General features: G+C 44.9%; 1 protein-coding gene across 1 annotated transcript in view; it reads left to right on the top strand.

The window, feature by feature from the left end:
* LRRK1 (leucine rich repeat kinase 1) overlaps nucleotides 1-17,616 on the top strand; it is a 758,414-nt gene that overhangs the window by 525,823 nt on the left and 214,975 nt on the right. Inside the window, exons 17-18 of the mRNA XM_086958057.1 lie at nucleotides 1,992-2,164; nucleotides 13,872-13,992. Of these exons, the coding sequence (XP_086814183.1) occupies nucleotides 1,992-2,164; nucleotides 13,872-13,992 (294 nt within the window). The remainder of the gene's footprint in view (nucleotides 1-1,991; nucleotides 2,165-13,871; nucleotides 13,993-17,616) is intronic.

The raw sequence follows: 17,616 nt of genomic DNA, 5'->3' as shown, positions 1-17,616 counted from the left end.
AAGCCAGTGGCTTCAGGTAAATGCAAGATGCATATTCAAGGACTTCTGGGCCCTTCATAAATCCTGTTTGTTCATAATCCTGTGCAAACCAGGGCCCAGAATACTCTCCCTAACTGGCAAAACTGTGACCCAACCTTCCTTCACCATCTGCATCTTGGATTAACCAACAATTTTGCCAGTGGCTGAAGAAGTTATCAGATCCTCAGAAGTACATTACTAACCCCGGTGGAGCAGGTGGAGTTGCTGTACGCAGTGCTCCACGGAGTTGGGAAAAAACTCTGTGGAGCCCCGCTCAGTCCGCGCCTCCACCTCCGCTCAAATAAATATTTATAGAATAAAAATAAAAATGAAAGCAAAGAAAACTAATTTACCTTTATCGCGGCTTCTCCGGGCTGCCCTCCTCCTCATCGCCATGGTCCTGCAGAATCCCCTATGTCAGTCGTACGTCGTGTAGGTCTCCGCTCCGCTGCGGAGTCGGACGTTTCGCACAAACTTTGTGTTTTCCAGCGGAGCGGAGTTCCTGCCCAGGGTTATACATTACCAGATTGCAGAAACTCTCCAGATCCAGTATTGGGATCGGAGCCCGACCACAAGCAATCGAGAGACATCTAAGAAGAAGGCTCGAGCTAAATATTTGTTACTTTGGCATAATCATGCATAATTTATTGTAAGGGTGAGCGGGAAATCCGTTACTCTCGCGGATTTTGCGGATTTTTGGGAAATCCGCACTCCGCGAATTTTGCGGATTTCCCGCAAAATCCGCCAAAAAAAATCCGCGAACGTAACGGGTTCAAAAGTTGAACCCCCACTCATGTAACTATTTTACAATGGCGCCAGCAAGCTGCCAGCGCCGTTGTAAAATAGTTACAAAGTTAGCTTGCACAGGAACCACTAGATAAAACGAAGCAGGTGCTGCTTTATTTTATCTAAGTGCTTCCTGTGCAAGCTAACTTTGTAACTATTTTACAACGGCGCTGGCAGCTTGCTGGCGCCATTGTAAAATAGTTGCATGAGTAGGCTGGGCACAGGTCTGCAGCTCACTCAAGGGACCCCTGCGCCCTTCGGGGCGATTGCATAGTAACACACACATGGTCGCTCGAACTAGTTGATGCTCAAATTCAGTGACTCATTCATTAGCCCAAAAACAATTGTGAGCGTCGTCGAGGCTGGACAGGTGTGCCTTCTTCCCAAATCTACCGTGGAAAATCAGCTGTGATGCTGGATAGAGGCCTTTGCATCCTTGACTTTCACGAGCGCAATATCCGTGCTGTTCCTGTGACCAGGCGCTTCTTTCTCTTCATCTGCTGAACTGATCTTTCTCTGACCTTTTATACACACAAGAGGCACATGCATGAGTAGGCACATTGTGTTCGCACGGGTTTCTGCAAGTTCGCGAGCGTTTTGTACAATTTCGCAATTTGCGAGATTGTACAAAACCCTCGCGAACTTGCAGAAACCCGTGCGAACAAAAAAAAAAAAATCTGCGAGGATTCGCGGATTTTCGCAATCCGCAAATCCGCAAATTCGCGGATTGCCAATCCGCAAAATCCGCCCATGCCTAATTTATTGCATTTTATGTTATGCTTGTTACATGAAATTCCTTAAATTATGCCGTTACACCACAGTCACACAATTTTAAGACTGTTCAGATTCTGGGTTCATAGATAGAAAAGGCATGTCTTGTTTTTGGTAAGAGGCACTTTAGTTTTTTAACTCTCCATATGGTAGAGCTGCTTGTACATTTGCTTGAAGAAGTCTGAAGTGGAGGTGCGCAATAATTTGGCAGCTGGAACCAAAATGACTGGCTCAGATTTTTTGTTTCAAAAACAAGACCCGGGTCAGGTTTTTACCCTAAAGAATGTTCTGGCGTACAATAGGATTTCTTAGGTCTCTGATGTGTGTATGATGATGTAAGTGTTGCTTATACAGGGAAAAAGTAAATAACATCACTGGGGCGCATTGCAACAAATGAGTGTGTTTGTGTCTTTCAGGCAAAAGCTCCAAATGCTGCTGTTATTGTGGTAGGGACACATCTTGACTTCATAGATACCAAATTCCGACTGGAAAGAATTGCAACGCTCCGAGCCTACGTACTAGCACTCTGCCGATCCCCATCCGGGTCAAGGGCCACTGGCTATCCAGACATCAGTTTCAAACATTTACAGTAAGGCTGCCAAATAAACAGTTTTGTCTTCCTGTATGCACTGATTTCAAGGTTTCTATGTAGTAAACAACCAGACACCGACACAAGGTATCACCTTTTTACGGCATACCGTTGCGAAAGTAGCTTAGAGTATGATGCCACTGAAGTGTATCGACACAGTTATTTTGTGTTATGTGATTTGTGCTTTACTGCTTGGTGCCCCCTACCACTGTTCGCAACAAGGCACATGGGATAGATGCAGAGATGGTGTTAGAGGCAATTGCAATGTAATATGTGCATTTCAAGGCTCTATCAAATTGGTAGGGGTTCTGATGTTATCAAGGAGGCAAATTACAGGGGTTCTACCATAATACATCCAGAACTAAGATGAACTGGCACAACTGCTGTCCTTTGAATCAGGAGAGACTGCGAAACAGGGCAGGAATGGGAACCACACGCAGCACAGCCAAATTTTGTCAGACCAACCTCCATACCGCTTGTACCGAATGAGCGAGTCTCATCATTGCAAGGGGGATTTGCAGGGGATCTCCCCCAAAGACATTTTTGAAAAATTAGCAAAAATGTTGCGTTTTACAATATATTATAGCCCACTGTCAAAGGCTGTACCTGTTGTTAAAGGCCCTGAAACCTAGTTATAGGCCTGGGCTGCAGGAGAAGCCTTTAGAGCAGAGCCAAAAGAACAAGCACGATGCCATTGTCTATGTCATGATCTTCTCTCTAGCCACTAATACATTTAAGATTAGTAACTACAACTGACATATGCTGTCTTCTCTCACATCACCTATGTCCCATCCAATCTTTATGTTGAAAAGAAGAAGAAATCTTCGAGGACAACCACCTAGTTGGACCGTACACTGCACCTACACCTAAAAACCAAATAAAACAATTCGGAAATGTGAGACATCCCATTGATAGGACATAATCGCTGCGGAGATTGGTTCTGTTGCGAGCTAACTATTGAGGACTCAATTCTTCAGCATTCAGGTCAAAAAAACAGTGCAGAACCTAGAATATGCCCTTCCAATAAATTATACATTGGATAGACCAATCAGGAGGTACGAACAAGAGTCAACCAACACAAATAATACCTGTGGTGCAAAGTCATGACAGCTCCACTGGTGAAACATTTTTTGGAGCTCTCTTACAAAGAAAATAGCATTAAATGGTCTGCACTGGAGGCCATATGCCCTGTCCCCAGTGAACACGCACTTGTTCAAAAGGGAGGCCTTCCTCATTATGAAGCTCAACTCTACATTCCCGACTAAATGAAATGGCTGAATTTCAGAGCATCTGAAGTGTCTATTTTTTGCTGTGCCTTCTCTCTTCATTAGTGGACATGTGCAGTCGGGATTACACCCATGAATCCCAGATTCACTACTCCTTGACCCACCGCCTTTTTATTGTCTAACATAATTTTAAACTACACGATTTTTTGGAACTGTAGTGATATCCTTCCAATCTCCTTGCCCATTCCAAGTTGTTTTCCCCAGTAACTGTGAGTGCAGGTTCCCAGTTGCCATGCCTGTGAACAACCCTACCCAGTATTCCAATCATAGAGCACACAATGCGCATGTTATGTGTGCCCTGGTCCTCACTCCCTTTGCTTAACTGGAAGACCTGTTTAAACATCTCGAGCTATGAAGAAGAAGACAGTTCAGTCAGAGTTAAGGACACCACTCAAAAACTTCTTCTGGGCCGTGTTTCTCCGATTAGATCTCCGACTTATAATGCACTTTGTTCACTGTATATAGTGCATCTATACCTATAACAGAATAATTATATTTCTGATGAACAGAGAAAAGTGGCTTTTGTAAAAATGTATTTATTCATAATTGCACTAATTAATGTGGAATGTGCAATAATGGTTGTGGAGAAGTGTGGCTCATTGGTTAGAGCGGCAGACTCTGAAGCAGAGATCAGGCCCGGGACCAGGGTTCAAGTCCCGATGAAGCAGGGTCTTGGGCTCAATGTCCGCAGACTCGATAATTCTCGCCTCGGCGCCTACTCTAATCATGGGTCCCACGCTGCAACTCTGGGCAATAGCTTGCTTAATCTCCACAACGGCCCCTACAACACTGGGATGCCTGGCTTCACCTTGGGGGTGCCCAGGAGGGGCATCTCGCAGAGAGAGCCAGGAAGGGTTCCACAGCGTTATACAGCGCTGGGACGCCCCGTTGGGGCAGCTGTGCGCTTTACAAAATACACTACATTTACATTTACATTGTTGTCCAAATTTTGTAACATGAGTGTTCCTATTACCTTTAATTAACAGATGATGTATTGCTACAAATGAAGCCCATGGAACAATTGTTTAATTGTATCTGATTTTCCTTTTAGCTACTTTATTAAAACATCACCCTCTTCAAACATGACTGCCACCAAACATTAAGACATATGCACAGCCTGGATGTATTTAACACAGCGCACTGATTTAGTGCTTTAAACAAAACAAAAATCATTAAACATTGATCTAAAAAAAAGAGAGAATGAGTTAACCATATAGGGACTGAATTGCACAATGTGAAACAGGGAAACCTTGCATAAATCCTGTTTTCCACTTGACCACATTGTATAATGCTTTTTCACAGTGCCTCCTTTGCCTTCATCACATGAGAGAACCTTGAAATACAACAGTTTGGGGTATGTGCCACATAAAAACAAAATCCCATGCTACTACATCTATAGTAACTCCATAAGCCGCGTATAAGGAGCAAAATACAGCTGACTTTCCTCTTCGTTCACTAATAGCATTGTCGTCAGGTCAGTGGTGGGCTGGCATGAATGTTTCTAAGTTAATGATTAGAATCACTTCCAACTATTGCCTCTCAAAGCAGTAGTATCATTTAATATACTATGCTGAAATACGTTGCAAACATCATATAATAAAGAAATATACTCTCTTAAATTTAGATTTTAAAAGCTTTTATCTCGGAGCCAAGAAACAGTAGACCCTTAACTCCTACTGGCCCAACAAAGCCCTGACGTCAGTGCAGGAGACAGGAAGCACCCATTAAAATATTTTGTATTGAATGTTTATTTCTAAGAACCAAAGTACCTAAGGTTGTAAATGCAGCTGGCCCTTCCCAGCAACAAATCTGCCCCCTCCAACAGTGAAACCAACCCCCTTGAGCCAGCCCACAGGGAAAACCCCTGTTGCCCCGAAGTCCCACTCTGGTCCTGACTGCAGATGTGTAGGAATTAGTTAATCTGACTCAGCAGAAGTATTGATTGTAGGGACTTGTTACTTACAATAGAGCCCTTGTGTGAAGATGGCACTGAGAATAAAGTAGAATTTCACGTGATTCTATGCAGTGTGTAAGAGCAGGAAGATGTGAACTCAGTAGTCGGTGTGAGTGAGGCAGAATGTTACACATTTTACACTCGCTGTAGACAATAAATTGCAATCTTACAAGCAACATACATTCCTCAATCTAACCTTGTGCCTTAATGCACCTGCAGTAGCAAGGCATGGGCTTTTGTTGAATGGTAAGTGTCCAATCAGACTTGGTGTAGCCATATAAGTTCACTAAACACTTTGGTTACAGAATTTTAACAGCCATTGAAGTGCTGCAATGATGACTGCCTGTGAAGGAATGTATGCAGGGGACTCATCTTGTTGTGTAGATCCTGTAAAAACTTATACATGATCTGCACGTTCGGACAACACACACTGTAGGACTGGTGTCAGACTGATTCTAAACACCCCCACCAGTTATGTTTGCCTTTTTGTATCAGCTAGCTCACAGTGCCACTAGAATCTCCTCTTGCCAAGGAGAGAATAGTTTTTGGCAACCTTCGAGCATGACAATCCTGATCCTCAGGACCATGGAAACGGTGTACTACTTTTCGCTTAGTCACTCGTGCTCACTTAGTCTCAGAGTGATACACAGAATAAACGGTCTGGACGTTTTGAATAAGAATTTATTGAACAGTCATTATTCTAGTGTGAAATAGATGAGCCGCAACAACCACTAGACAGTAACAGAGATAAATGATGAGAAGCACTATAAAAGTAAAAGGAGGAAAGAGTTCTACCATCTTGCAATAATCATGAATAGATACAAGTATATAAAATACATGAAAATAAAAGTGCGTACTCCTACAATGCCTTCCTAACCAGATGTAACTACGTGTACCTAGCATGTTTGTAGGTGTTAAGCCAAGAATCCCTCTAGGAAAAAGTCATCCCCATTACCTGGATTGAGAGACTGTGGGTCCCTGTCCATGTCTCAGGTTGTACACCCCGCAAGGGATGTTAGTCCACTGCGAGCTGGAGTATCTGCATGCAGGAACCTCAGCGTCTTTGGTCAGTGTGTCGCCCGGGAAGTCCTGGTCTCCTCTGCAAAAGCCCATTCACAGCTACCAGGGATTGATCTGGAATGTGACTACATTGTATCTCATTTTCACAGTCATGGCAAACAAATACAAGTTGAATTAGGCTGCAGCCTTCTTATCGCAAGTGCTTGGACCTAGATAGAAGTGGTAGGAGAGAGTGAGGAAGGGTAGAGGAATGGTCCCTCCTCCGTTAATTAATTTTTTGAGCCGTAGCAGAGTCAGCACACCCTTTGCAATACTTAGACACTGTTTTGAGTCTGTGTTTTTCTGGTCTTGGTATGTTTTTTCTGTTTTGAAATGGTAATACAATCATTATTCTGCTGTTAAATTTGGTGTTTTGCTTCATCGTAGAGCAGTGTTAATGAACTTGTCAGTTACCTGTAATCTTCATTACCGTGAACCATAGTCCTCCTCGTCCTAGTCCTCACTGCTTGAGGTGTACCCCGCCCCAGACAGCTTTATCCACACTCAAACAAAACAGACTGTAAAGTAGTATTACTTTAATAGACACCACATGATGCATAAATACCTTCTCCCTCCCAAAACGGCCTGTTAGTAATAACCTATGAGGGAGGTGCCCGAGACGGGAGGGAGCAAATAGGACTGAGACCAGGAGGACTATGGTCAGGGTGATGAAGAATACTAGTAAATGACAAGTTCACTACTCCTTCACCTGTCTTCCACATCTCAGGCATCACTGCTTGAAAATATACCAAATCTTTCATATAAATAGGCACCGATTAACATAATGGTGCTCAAGAAATGTGTTACATGAGAAAAATGGCAATTATATCATTGAAGACTGGTAGAAGGATCTCCTCATTCAAATTAACTTTAGAGTTTATCTTAGGGGTGAATATAGGATCTGAACGCAGAAGTATCCAATCCGGTAAGACTCTGAGGTAAGGGTAAGATATGATTAATGCCTCCAGTATCCAGGCTGATGTTATAGCGGAAAGGAACGCTACCTTAGTCGAAAATCAAGAAATTGCAGCAGAATGCAAAGGTTCAAATTGCTTTTCTTAGAGACCTCTTAGAACTATTGTTAAATCCCAAGCTGAAACTTAGATGGAGTTTGGAGGTCTTTATAACTGGAAGCTCTTGAGAAGCCTAGATACTAAAGGAAATAGATGTCCTAAGTCAACTATTGATTCCCTAAATGCCCTGATGGCTGCCCACTGAGCATGTAGGGTAACTGGAGAAAGATTGTTTAGAAATCCATCCCTTACAAAATCTAGAATCTGGAAATGGTCTCAAGAGTCTGAAACAAAACAACTTAGTAAAACTACCCCAATGTTTCTCATAGGAGGATAATGTAGAGGGTTTCCTAGAAGCCTGAAAACCTACGGCTACTTCAGTTAAACACCCCAATATTTGAAGGTTTAACCTTTCAAAATCCATAGACACTGCACTGGAACTGAAATGGAGAGGATCCAGAGGAAGACCCCATGAATCGCTTGTTGCCAATTGAAGAAGGGCAAATAGAGTTCCCTTGGGCCAAGGTATGAACATTGCATCTACTGCCAGACCTGCGGACACCATGTTTCCGTAAAGAAGACAGAAAGAAGCGCATACAGAGGGAATGCATAAAGGTCTAGTCAGGGATTGCCCAACTGAGTAGTTGTCTAGTGGAACACAGACAGGTATAGATAAAACAACTTTGAAGAAAGCATGTTGAGACTTAGGCTGTCTGCAGGAACTTTCTCTGTGTTCTGGATAAATATTGCTTTGATGCTTAAGAGATGCTCTTCCGCTCTTCTGCCCAATTGCAAATCTCATAAACGACAACGTCCAGCAACTTGTTCTTCACTCCCTTTGGCGATTCAAGTAACTTTGTGCTACCTGTCTGTTCTGACTAACGCATTTTTCTCATCAAGCTGGGGTTGAAATTTTAGCAACGCTTTCCCCATCACTGAATTTTCCCTCCAGTTGGACAAAAAGCTTTCTCAAACCAAAACGAAGTCCATGTCCAGGCCTTGGAGTTGCTCCCTATACCCATAATCCGACATCCATTGTCTGCACTATGGGAATTAAATATTGGAGAGGAACACTGCTCCCCTGGTTGGAACAAATCACAAAACCATCATTGGATATAATGCCTTACTTGAGGAAACGATGGTACTAATGTCTCGAACTCTTGACTCTCCAGAGCCCAGTGTGATTCACCAGGGTTCTCAAATGTAGTAGGGCCCATGGAGCCACCGTTGTTGTTACTGCCATGAGACCTTGTACTCTCAAACCAGTCGAGGATAGCGCAGTCTCAAGAGAGGTAATTCTGCGATTTGGTTATATGATGGTACAACACATGCCACAACATCGCATTCCTGAACCCCACATTCTCAACCACGACTGCATCCTTACTATGCATGCCTTTACTACGCAATCGTACAGACAAGATTGGTACAGGGACATGTGATAAAGATCACACCCCATCCCTGAAAACTGTCCCTTTTCCTCCACCTCGCCCTGAGCCCTAAGAATGTATCCAATGTCTTAAAAACGACCCCAAACCCCCCACCTGAGCCCTAAAAACTGTCCCCTAAACCTGTAAACTTCCTTGACCCAGCCCTCCCCCCCCCTTGACCTAAAACAGCCCCAGCCCTGAAAACTGTCCCTTTTCCCCACTCCGCACTGAGCCCTAAAAACTGTCATCTCGTCCTAAAAACTAGCCCAAACCCAGGCCCCCCGCCCTGGGCCAAAAAACTGACCCCTATCCCTGTAATCTACCCCGACCCAGTCTCCACCCACCCTAAGGCCTAAAACTGCCCCAGCACTGAAAAATATTCCTTCTCTCGCCCCACCCTGAGCCCTAAAAATTGACCCCACGCACTAAAAACTACCCCGACCCCAGCTCCCCCCGCCCTCAGCCCTAAAACAGACCCCTATCTCTATAAACAACCCTGACTCCCCCACCCGAGTCCTAAAAACTACCCCCCAAAACCCAGCCGCACTTACTTGACCATGTTGTCTCCCTATCCTTTCTTTTCCTGCCCGCCCAGTCCAGTGTCTAGACTGCATGCCGCCTTACCCAAACATATGCATGGTTAAGGCAAGCGTGGTTCGGCTTATGGGGAAACGGCACACGTGGCTCAGCCTGCGTTGTTAAGGCCTTTTCCTCTGACATTAGTCTGGCAAATCCTCCCCTCCCTTCCTGATTGTCAAATTTCGCTCCTATGAACAGTTTCTTTTGAGCAGGCTTCATCTGGGACTTCTGAATTTTGACTACTGCACAATTTTACTTCACATTTTCTTCCGCCTTTAAAAGAAAAGAAGCAGAAATCAGTCACTCATCAAGGTGTGAAAAAATTGGTATCCCTTCCAATTCACGCACAATTCCTTCAGCCAATTGCATCATAAATAAGAATGGGTAGGGATCTGCATGTGCATCTGCATTTATTTTCACGCTTCTCTTCGACAACTCATGCTTCTGCATAATGCCTCTGCTACGTTTTCATGCTTCATCTAGCCAGGGCCGGACTGGGAACTCAAAGCAGCCCTGGCAATTTTTAATGACCAGCCCCTGAGAGGAGGGGGCTGGGGCTGGGGGGGTTGGGGAGGTGTAACTCTGAAGCACTTCTGCTTTTGTTACTGGGGAGCGATTTTGCAGCACTGCTCCAAAACCGGCCTCCAGTAACAAAAATACGGTCCCCACTGCTGGAAGACCAGCCCCACCCTTCATCCTCCCCGGAAGATGCCCGATGCTCACTACGGCCAGTCTGGCCCTGATTCTAGCCCCTCGGCCCACCAGGTTTAGAGCATGTCTCCAAACCTCGCTCATCACCCCCTACACTTTCCATATAGGCCTATTAGGTTGCCCTTTCAAGCAGGCACTCCCAACAGGGCTGCCTGGAATTTAATCCAATCTGGGTACTTTGCAACCTTCTCAGGGATGTAAAGAGCTAACTAAATTCTACAATACACCGTCCATTTGATCACCATCGACTAGTCCTCTATTCACCACCCACCATTGATTTCCAATCTGTTATCCATAGATCCAAGCATTAAACAATTCACCGTACAAGGCAGATGACACAATAGTACTCCGAATGGCTCCATCAGAACTGGACACAAAGCAATATAAGTGGCCTTGAAAACTGGCCGCAGGAAAGGAGATGAGGCTTATGGTACAAAAAAAGGGGCTCTGGATTGGCTCGCAGTTAGGCAGAGGTGGCCTGTAGAGGTTGGAGCATTACTCCAAATGAGACTCGAGCACTGGACACAACACATGCGCTGTTGTCTGTGCGAGTCCCTCCTAGCAGACATTTATGGAAACAAATTAGTTTGCACTTATCTAGATGATGCAAAAGCACAAGTGGTATGCTCGTTTTCCTTAACTATTAGAATTAATATTTCATTGGGTCTAATATTTACTACTTCCTATGTCAAGGAGAATCCAGCATTTGCCCGTATGGTTCACTTCTACAAGTCTCTGAAAAGTATCCATGTCCTCCTGATTCTGCCTGGGCCTCTACACGCCCCTCACCCCCCGTTTGCTGTACATTTGGCAACTTAAGTTATTGTTGTTCCACTGTAACCCAATCTATTGTCTTTGTTGGGAGGTTTATCCTATGTAAACCACTGTATAAAAGAAATATTAAAAACCTAAATGCAGTGAATTGAATCATGGTTAGAGCTAGCCTAAAGACAGGTTTTACAGTTTTGATTTCTGAAACAAATAACAAAAATACAACCATATATACATATAAACAGGGGCTTTCGGTCAACCTTCTTTACCCACTGGTCTGCTTAGGTGCGATAAGGGTTTTGCTTCTGACCAGCACATAGCAGTAAGTCAGCCCACTTCATCCATTGACTGTTTCCTCTGTGAATGACCGCTTTTAGCCTCATCACCTGCACAAACATGCCTTTTAGTGTTGGCAATGATTTTTTTAAGCATTCTGTGATGTAACAACTATGGATACATTTCATCTTCTGCATTCTCAGTGGGGACAGAATAATGTGGGTTACAATCCATATTTCATAAGCAAATAGAAACATGTTTTATGTAGTATCTGCTACCCTACTTACGCAGTGCAAATAGCATGTTACTGTTACCCACCTTAGACCTCAAAGGCTTAACTGAGTAACCCCGAGATCATAAATCTAAGAAAAATATATGATTTGTAAAACTGTCCCCAGTTTTTAACCATTCATTTAAAACATTTTAATAATACGTTCCTTTAGCTTCTATATTTTTAAGACCGTAAAAAGTGGAGAAACATAAATATAGCAGCTGCTGATGGGATGCCTTTGTAATTTTCTTTTTTTCTTTTTTTTTACTGTTGCTGTGGCTTGTAATTAAAGAGTGTATTTTTCCTTAAGCACTACTATTTGCAAATATGTGAAAGTGCAAAAAAGTTCCTGCGAGTGCATTTAAACTTTCCATATTCTTTCAAAAATATATGAATCGTGTTCCTCTGTGATGTGAACATATGTTTAAGCGTTTGAATGTGCACTTTTCTCAGTGTGAGGATTTGCACAACTCGCAGAAATGTTTGGAACAGGGAGCCCCCAACCCCATAAACCGTACATAACCTCGGTGAGTCAGTAGACATTACAGTGGGGATAAGTTCTAGACAGTTGGTTCTTAACCATATCTATAGTGCTTTGTGGTATTGTCGAGGTGATGCCAACCCTTTTATAAAACATCCAATTAAATAAGCAAATAAAGCATCATAAATAGGTGTCCTCCTGACAGAATCAGGAACATCCAACATGTGACATCATGTTTTTGGGGATCCACTCTTTGGAATTCTGATCCTTAAACCTCAAGATCACGATGATCCCACGTCACCCACAGAAAGTCCTAAAAGTACTGCCCTTTAGAAATACCCTTCAGTGTAGCCTGGGGTTCTGGTGCACAGCAGAGATCTTATGTACCAGAGCTGGAACTAGGGTTGTTGATGGACTTCAACCCTGTCTATTCAAAACCTTACCCTAGGCAAACACTGAATAGGCGTATGTGCTTGCAGGGTCGTTACACATACAGAGGCTCCTCTGCTGTAGGGGGTCCGCAAACCCTATAGAAAATCCCATTCTACACAAAACCAATCAATGGGGTCAATGAGGATGTCTGCCATCCTGTCGGGGGACTGGACCGTCCGCCACAGGGGGGGAGGTCCCATGCCTCGAATTAGGATGCACCCGCCACAGTGGTGGGTGCATCCCGCATTTTTAACATTGCGGCAGGCGGTACTGAAAGCACCGCCCACCGCAATGCTAAAAAAATGCATGTTGTGCGTTTCAAAGCACAACACGACAGGCACCGCGCGGTGCCTGCCATGTTGTATTTTGAAACGCAGGGGGGTACCATAGGTACCCCTATGTGCACCCCGCATGCCCCTTCACCCTGGGGGCCCGCAACGGGCCCCCAAAGCAGAGACCGTATGCCTTTTCCTGGCAGCATTGCCGCCACAGAACGGCATTGCTCACAGCACATCCTAATATGGCTTTGCTAATATTAGACCTTTTCCGCCGCGGTCGCAAAACGACCGCGGCGGAAAAGCGGCGGGCGGTCTTCCCGTCCGCCACGGTCCCCCCGCCATTGTAATATGGCGGGGGAAATAAGTGGCGGACGGGCACAGATGGCGGACGGATCGCCACCGCCTGCATGCAGTGGCGATCCATCCGCCATCCTAATCGGCCCCAATATCTGTGAAACATGGGAGACACGGGGGCCCCTCTTCAGATTCTGCTGGGTGACCCCATCATTTTAGGTTGTGCCACTGTGCATCATGAAGCACCCAGAAAAAAATACTAATTCTTGAAAGTGATTAAAAGCACAACAGCATCAAAATGGTTTGAAAAAGCACGCACATAGATGCATATATTAGAAAGGGCCATTGAAAATATACAACAACAACCTCAGATGGTGTCTACTTCAAATCCGTCCGTAGGACGGTTGTAAACAGCTCTGTTTAAACCAGTTTGGTAATGCACTTAAAAATGGACACAACAAAATTACCACCCCACCAATTTTTATATCAACGATAAATTACGGTTAGACATGGCCAATGCATGGTCATCCATGAATGCCGTGGTTTTACCAGGGTTTTCACGGCACCTTTGTCCAGGTCAGGGTAATCACCCTCCAAAGTAGCCGTTAAATTCAACCACCACTCCTACCTGTCCTCTGACTGAGACATTTCTGAGAAATGTATCCACAGATGAAACTTTGTACTGTGAATGGACTGCACCACTATCAAGCTTCGCACCCAGAAGTGTTTAGGGAAAGCTGGAGGGATTAAGGGATGAAGTTCGTAAAGCTGTGGTTTGTGAAATAATTCCCTTTCAATATGTAACAAATGGAGCGCGGATAACTCAAGTGCCTAATCCGTGTGTGTTGACATCTCTCCCGCTGCTTCCTTTGCAGTGAGCTGTCCTGCAAGAGCCTCGAGGGCCTGGAGGGCCTCCGCCAGATTATCTTCCACATGGCCTGCAGTGTGAAGGATGTTGGCAGCACCATCAGCTCACAGAGGCTGGTCCAGAGATTGGTAGGTAATCCCCTGAGGAGTCTGGATCAAGGTGCATGTCTTCAGTCATTGTGCAGTGTCTCTCCTCAAAATTGTTATTCCGTTGATTTGTATACAAAGCACTTTATTGTTCAGACCCACCACAGTACGGTTCATAGTACACTAGAGTTTAGATACGCGTACATAGTACATCGATTGAAAGGCATCGTATCTATAACGTGGGAAAGTTTTACTTGTACAGATCACTCTGTAGATCTAATCTTGGAGCTGAAACCTGGATGGACATCAACAGATCTGAGACTATGTCATGATCAGTACGCCCTTCAGCTCTAAGATTGCAAAAGGCGGGATTATTGAATATTGGCAGATGTGGCGTAGGAAAGGGATTGGATGAGGTAGTGCAGGGTGCGAATATTTGTGTGTGAAGGAGGTGTTTCACTCAGTGCTTAATTTGAGCAGATGCTTTCAGGTACTCAGCACCTGCACTTCTTTCACAGGACCGGGCTACAATTTCTGAACCTGCAGGTGGTGGTCTCAATATTAATTGTTCAATTCAAAATAAAAAGAATAACATACATTGCATGGTGACTGACTGGTAAATGTCCATAGGCAGGCCGGCATACGCCTGTCCAGGAAGGCATGATTGTGTATCACCACGTTAGTGATGATGTCATCACGCTGATCACAAATCCAAGACTTAATCCACAAACTATGACTTGCATTCTATTCCCCCTAGTCTGCTGCACCCTGCCACTGCCTGAGCCTAAACATCCCATTGAATAATTGTAGCGTGGAATTTCCACCTGTTGCGCAGCCAGAGTAGCATATCCGGTATTGCTGCTATCCTCAATTTGCTCTATGAGGCTGTGGCCCAACACAACTTTTGTGTGCCATGGCATCACTGTAGAATCTGTGCGCTGCACCCCAGCATGGTAATTGCTGAGCTTGAGTCCAGTAGGCACCACAGCCATACTTACCGGCATTGGCAGCATTACTGCTGTGCGGTGCCTGCCGCATTGCGTATGCAAATGCAGGGGGGTACCACAGGTACCCCCCATGTGCACCCCCCACCTCGCCTCACCATAGGGGCCTGCAGAGGGCCCCCGAAGTGAAGACTGCCTGCCTTGACGTGGCGGCATTGCGGGTGGCGGGCGGGTAAGGATGGCGATCCGCCAGACATCCTAATCCGCCCCTAAGTATCTATCCCTGGTCACATCTTGCCTTGACTATTGCAACAATCTCTACCTGGGTGCCAAAAGTTCATTCCTGAACCAACTTCGGGTTGTTCAGCCTCTCAGCTCATAATAAAGTGCCACTGGCCTCCTGTTGAAAGCGCACAAAGTTTAAACCGCCATACATCTTCCTTTAGATCCTCTATAAGCAAGGAGTGCCAAGTCTTGCTGCTCTGGTGCAATTTTCTTCCCCTATGAGGAACTTGCGCTCAGCAGACTTGAATCTGGCCTCCATACCCCACCATGGAAGAGCCAGAATGGGCGGACGGGCTTTTCATGTCCGGACGCCAACCCTATGGTACTCTTTTCCTTCTTTCCTAAGAAAGACTCAAAACCACTTACATTTTTTAATTAACCAAAAGACCGGGCTGTTCTCTTCCTTAACCTAGTGTACCTTCCTCTTCTGCTTATGTCTTAGCTGTGACTAGTGCCAGGAAGCCTCTTTCAGGAGAGAGCTGTGCACTTTAGAAATTTTTCAACATAACATAACTTTCTCATTAGTGAAGCACGGGCAGTGGGACCCAGATGTGGGAGTGGTACACTTCATCACAATTATGATTGCTTCACTTTACAAAAGAGGCATGGCGGCTCATTTTCCTTGCTTGTTTTAAGCCTGAGAGCACCCTTGCTACAAAGAGGCGGGCAACAAGTGGAAACTCCTTTTTTTTCCTGAATGGCATAGAGAGTCTGATTCGAAATTGGAGTCGCTGACATGAACCTCACTTTAGCAGCTACAGTGGGGGTGGAGCTGTTGAGGGGCCTCTTCTGTCTGCAACTCAGCAGACAAAGGCTCATAATTGACGTGAAAGGATGGATGGATGGATGATAATGAATGGATGTGTGAGTGAAAAGTGGATGGATGGGTGAATAAAGGTGTAGATAGATTAATAAGTGAAAGGATGGACGCAAAGATGGATGAGTGAAAGGGGGGGGATTGATGGGATGGGTGAATGGAAGGGTGGGTGGATGAGTGAAAATATGAATGGCTGAGTGAAAGGGAGGATGAAGAGATGAATGAAGATGGTTGAAGTGAACTGGGGAATGGACAGAGTTAAAAGGAATGTGGGTGGATGGATAGATGAGGGAAAGGGTGAATGGATGGATGAATGAAAGTGTTAATGGATGGATAAGTGGGATTGTGAATGGATGAGTGAAAGGATGGATGGCTGAGTGGCAGGGTGGATGTAGGGATGGTTGAGTGAAAAGATGATTGATTGGATGGATTGATGGATGGATGGATGGTTGAATAGGTTTGATGGAAACAATTTGAGCTGGATGGTTAGGTTAGGATATGGATGGGCAGATGGACGGAATGGTGAAAGTCTGAATGATGTATGAAATAATGAATGAGAGAATGAAAAGCTGAAAGGTGAATATCAGTGGATGAGTGGAAGGACGAATGGATACATGTTTAGATGGAAGCAACAAGAGAGTTCTTCTGGGGAAGATTGCAATGACTTGCTTTGCATACTTATTCCCATAGGAGCTTTGTTTCAAAGTGCTGGTTATTTACATTTTCTGGCTATGCTTTTGATTAGAGAGCTGGTCAGGCATGTCGGATAAGGGGTGAAAGAGGCAGAGGAGACAGCCACTCATGGCCATAGCTATTATTAATGCAGCAGGTGCAGTTGCATTGGAGCCTGGGAGTACGAGGGGCTCCATCTATGGCAAGTAGTGTTTTTTGGTCAATTTCTGCTTGGTGTATTTGTTCTTTTAGAAGTCTCACAATTATTGTGGATTATGACCTAAAGGAAAGGTACCCCAGAAAATGACCTTACAAACCCTCCCCCCTCACCCCCCCACAAGCCCATCCCCACCCGTTGCCTCAAATCTTGCATTAGGTTTTAAAAGGGGGCCCAACTTCAAATTATTTTGCTCTGGGGGGAGGGTCAGAGCAAGAAAGGTTTGAAGACCTCTGTTTTAAAGATTGGAACTATAAAACATATCGGGTATCTTTGACATTTTGTTACAAAATATGGCACATGTCTCAGCAACGTTCAGTTCAAGCTAGCACAACAGCTGTTTACTGTAGTAGTAGAAAGAAAACTATGCCACGCCTGCCCATCGGGGATCACAAACGGAAGTCTGTGGTTATGGGAGCAAATGCAAGACGTGGTGGGTCTGAGGAGAGGGAACCAGGGACCTATAGGGTGGAATCTCCTGCCGTGGAGGTAAAAATCCATATTTGTAAAGCACCAACTGCTCACCCTTACGGGTCTCAAGGTGCTGGGGGCCGTCGTGGAAATTAAGTGAGCTATTGCCTAGAGTCACAAGGTGCTGAGCTGCCGCCGGGGATCGAACTGTAAACCCTGTGCTCCGAAGTCAGCTGCCCTGGCCGCTGCACCACACCTCTGACTAGGGTGGGATGAAAAGGCGTGTGTTTCTTGAAACTGACTAGCAGTCGAATACAATT

The sequence above is a fragment of the Lissotriton vulgaris genome, chromosome 2_1, assembly GCF_964263255.1.
Source record: "Lissotriton vulgaris chromosome 2_1, aLisVul1.2, whole genome shotgun sequence".
Classification (NCBI taxonomy): domain Eukaryota; kingdom Metazoa; phylum Chordata; class Amphibia; order Caudata; family Salamandridae; genus Lissotriton; species Lissotriton vulgaris.
Note: the sequence above shows the minus strand (reverse complement) of the source record. Positions and strands in the feature narration are given on the sequence as shown.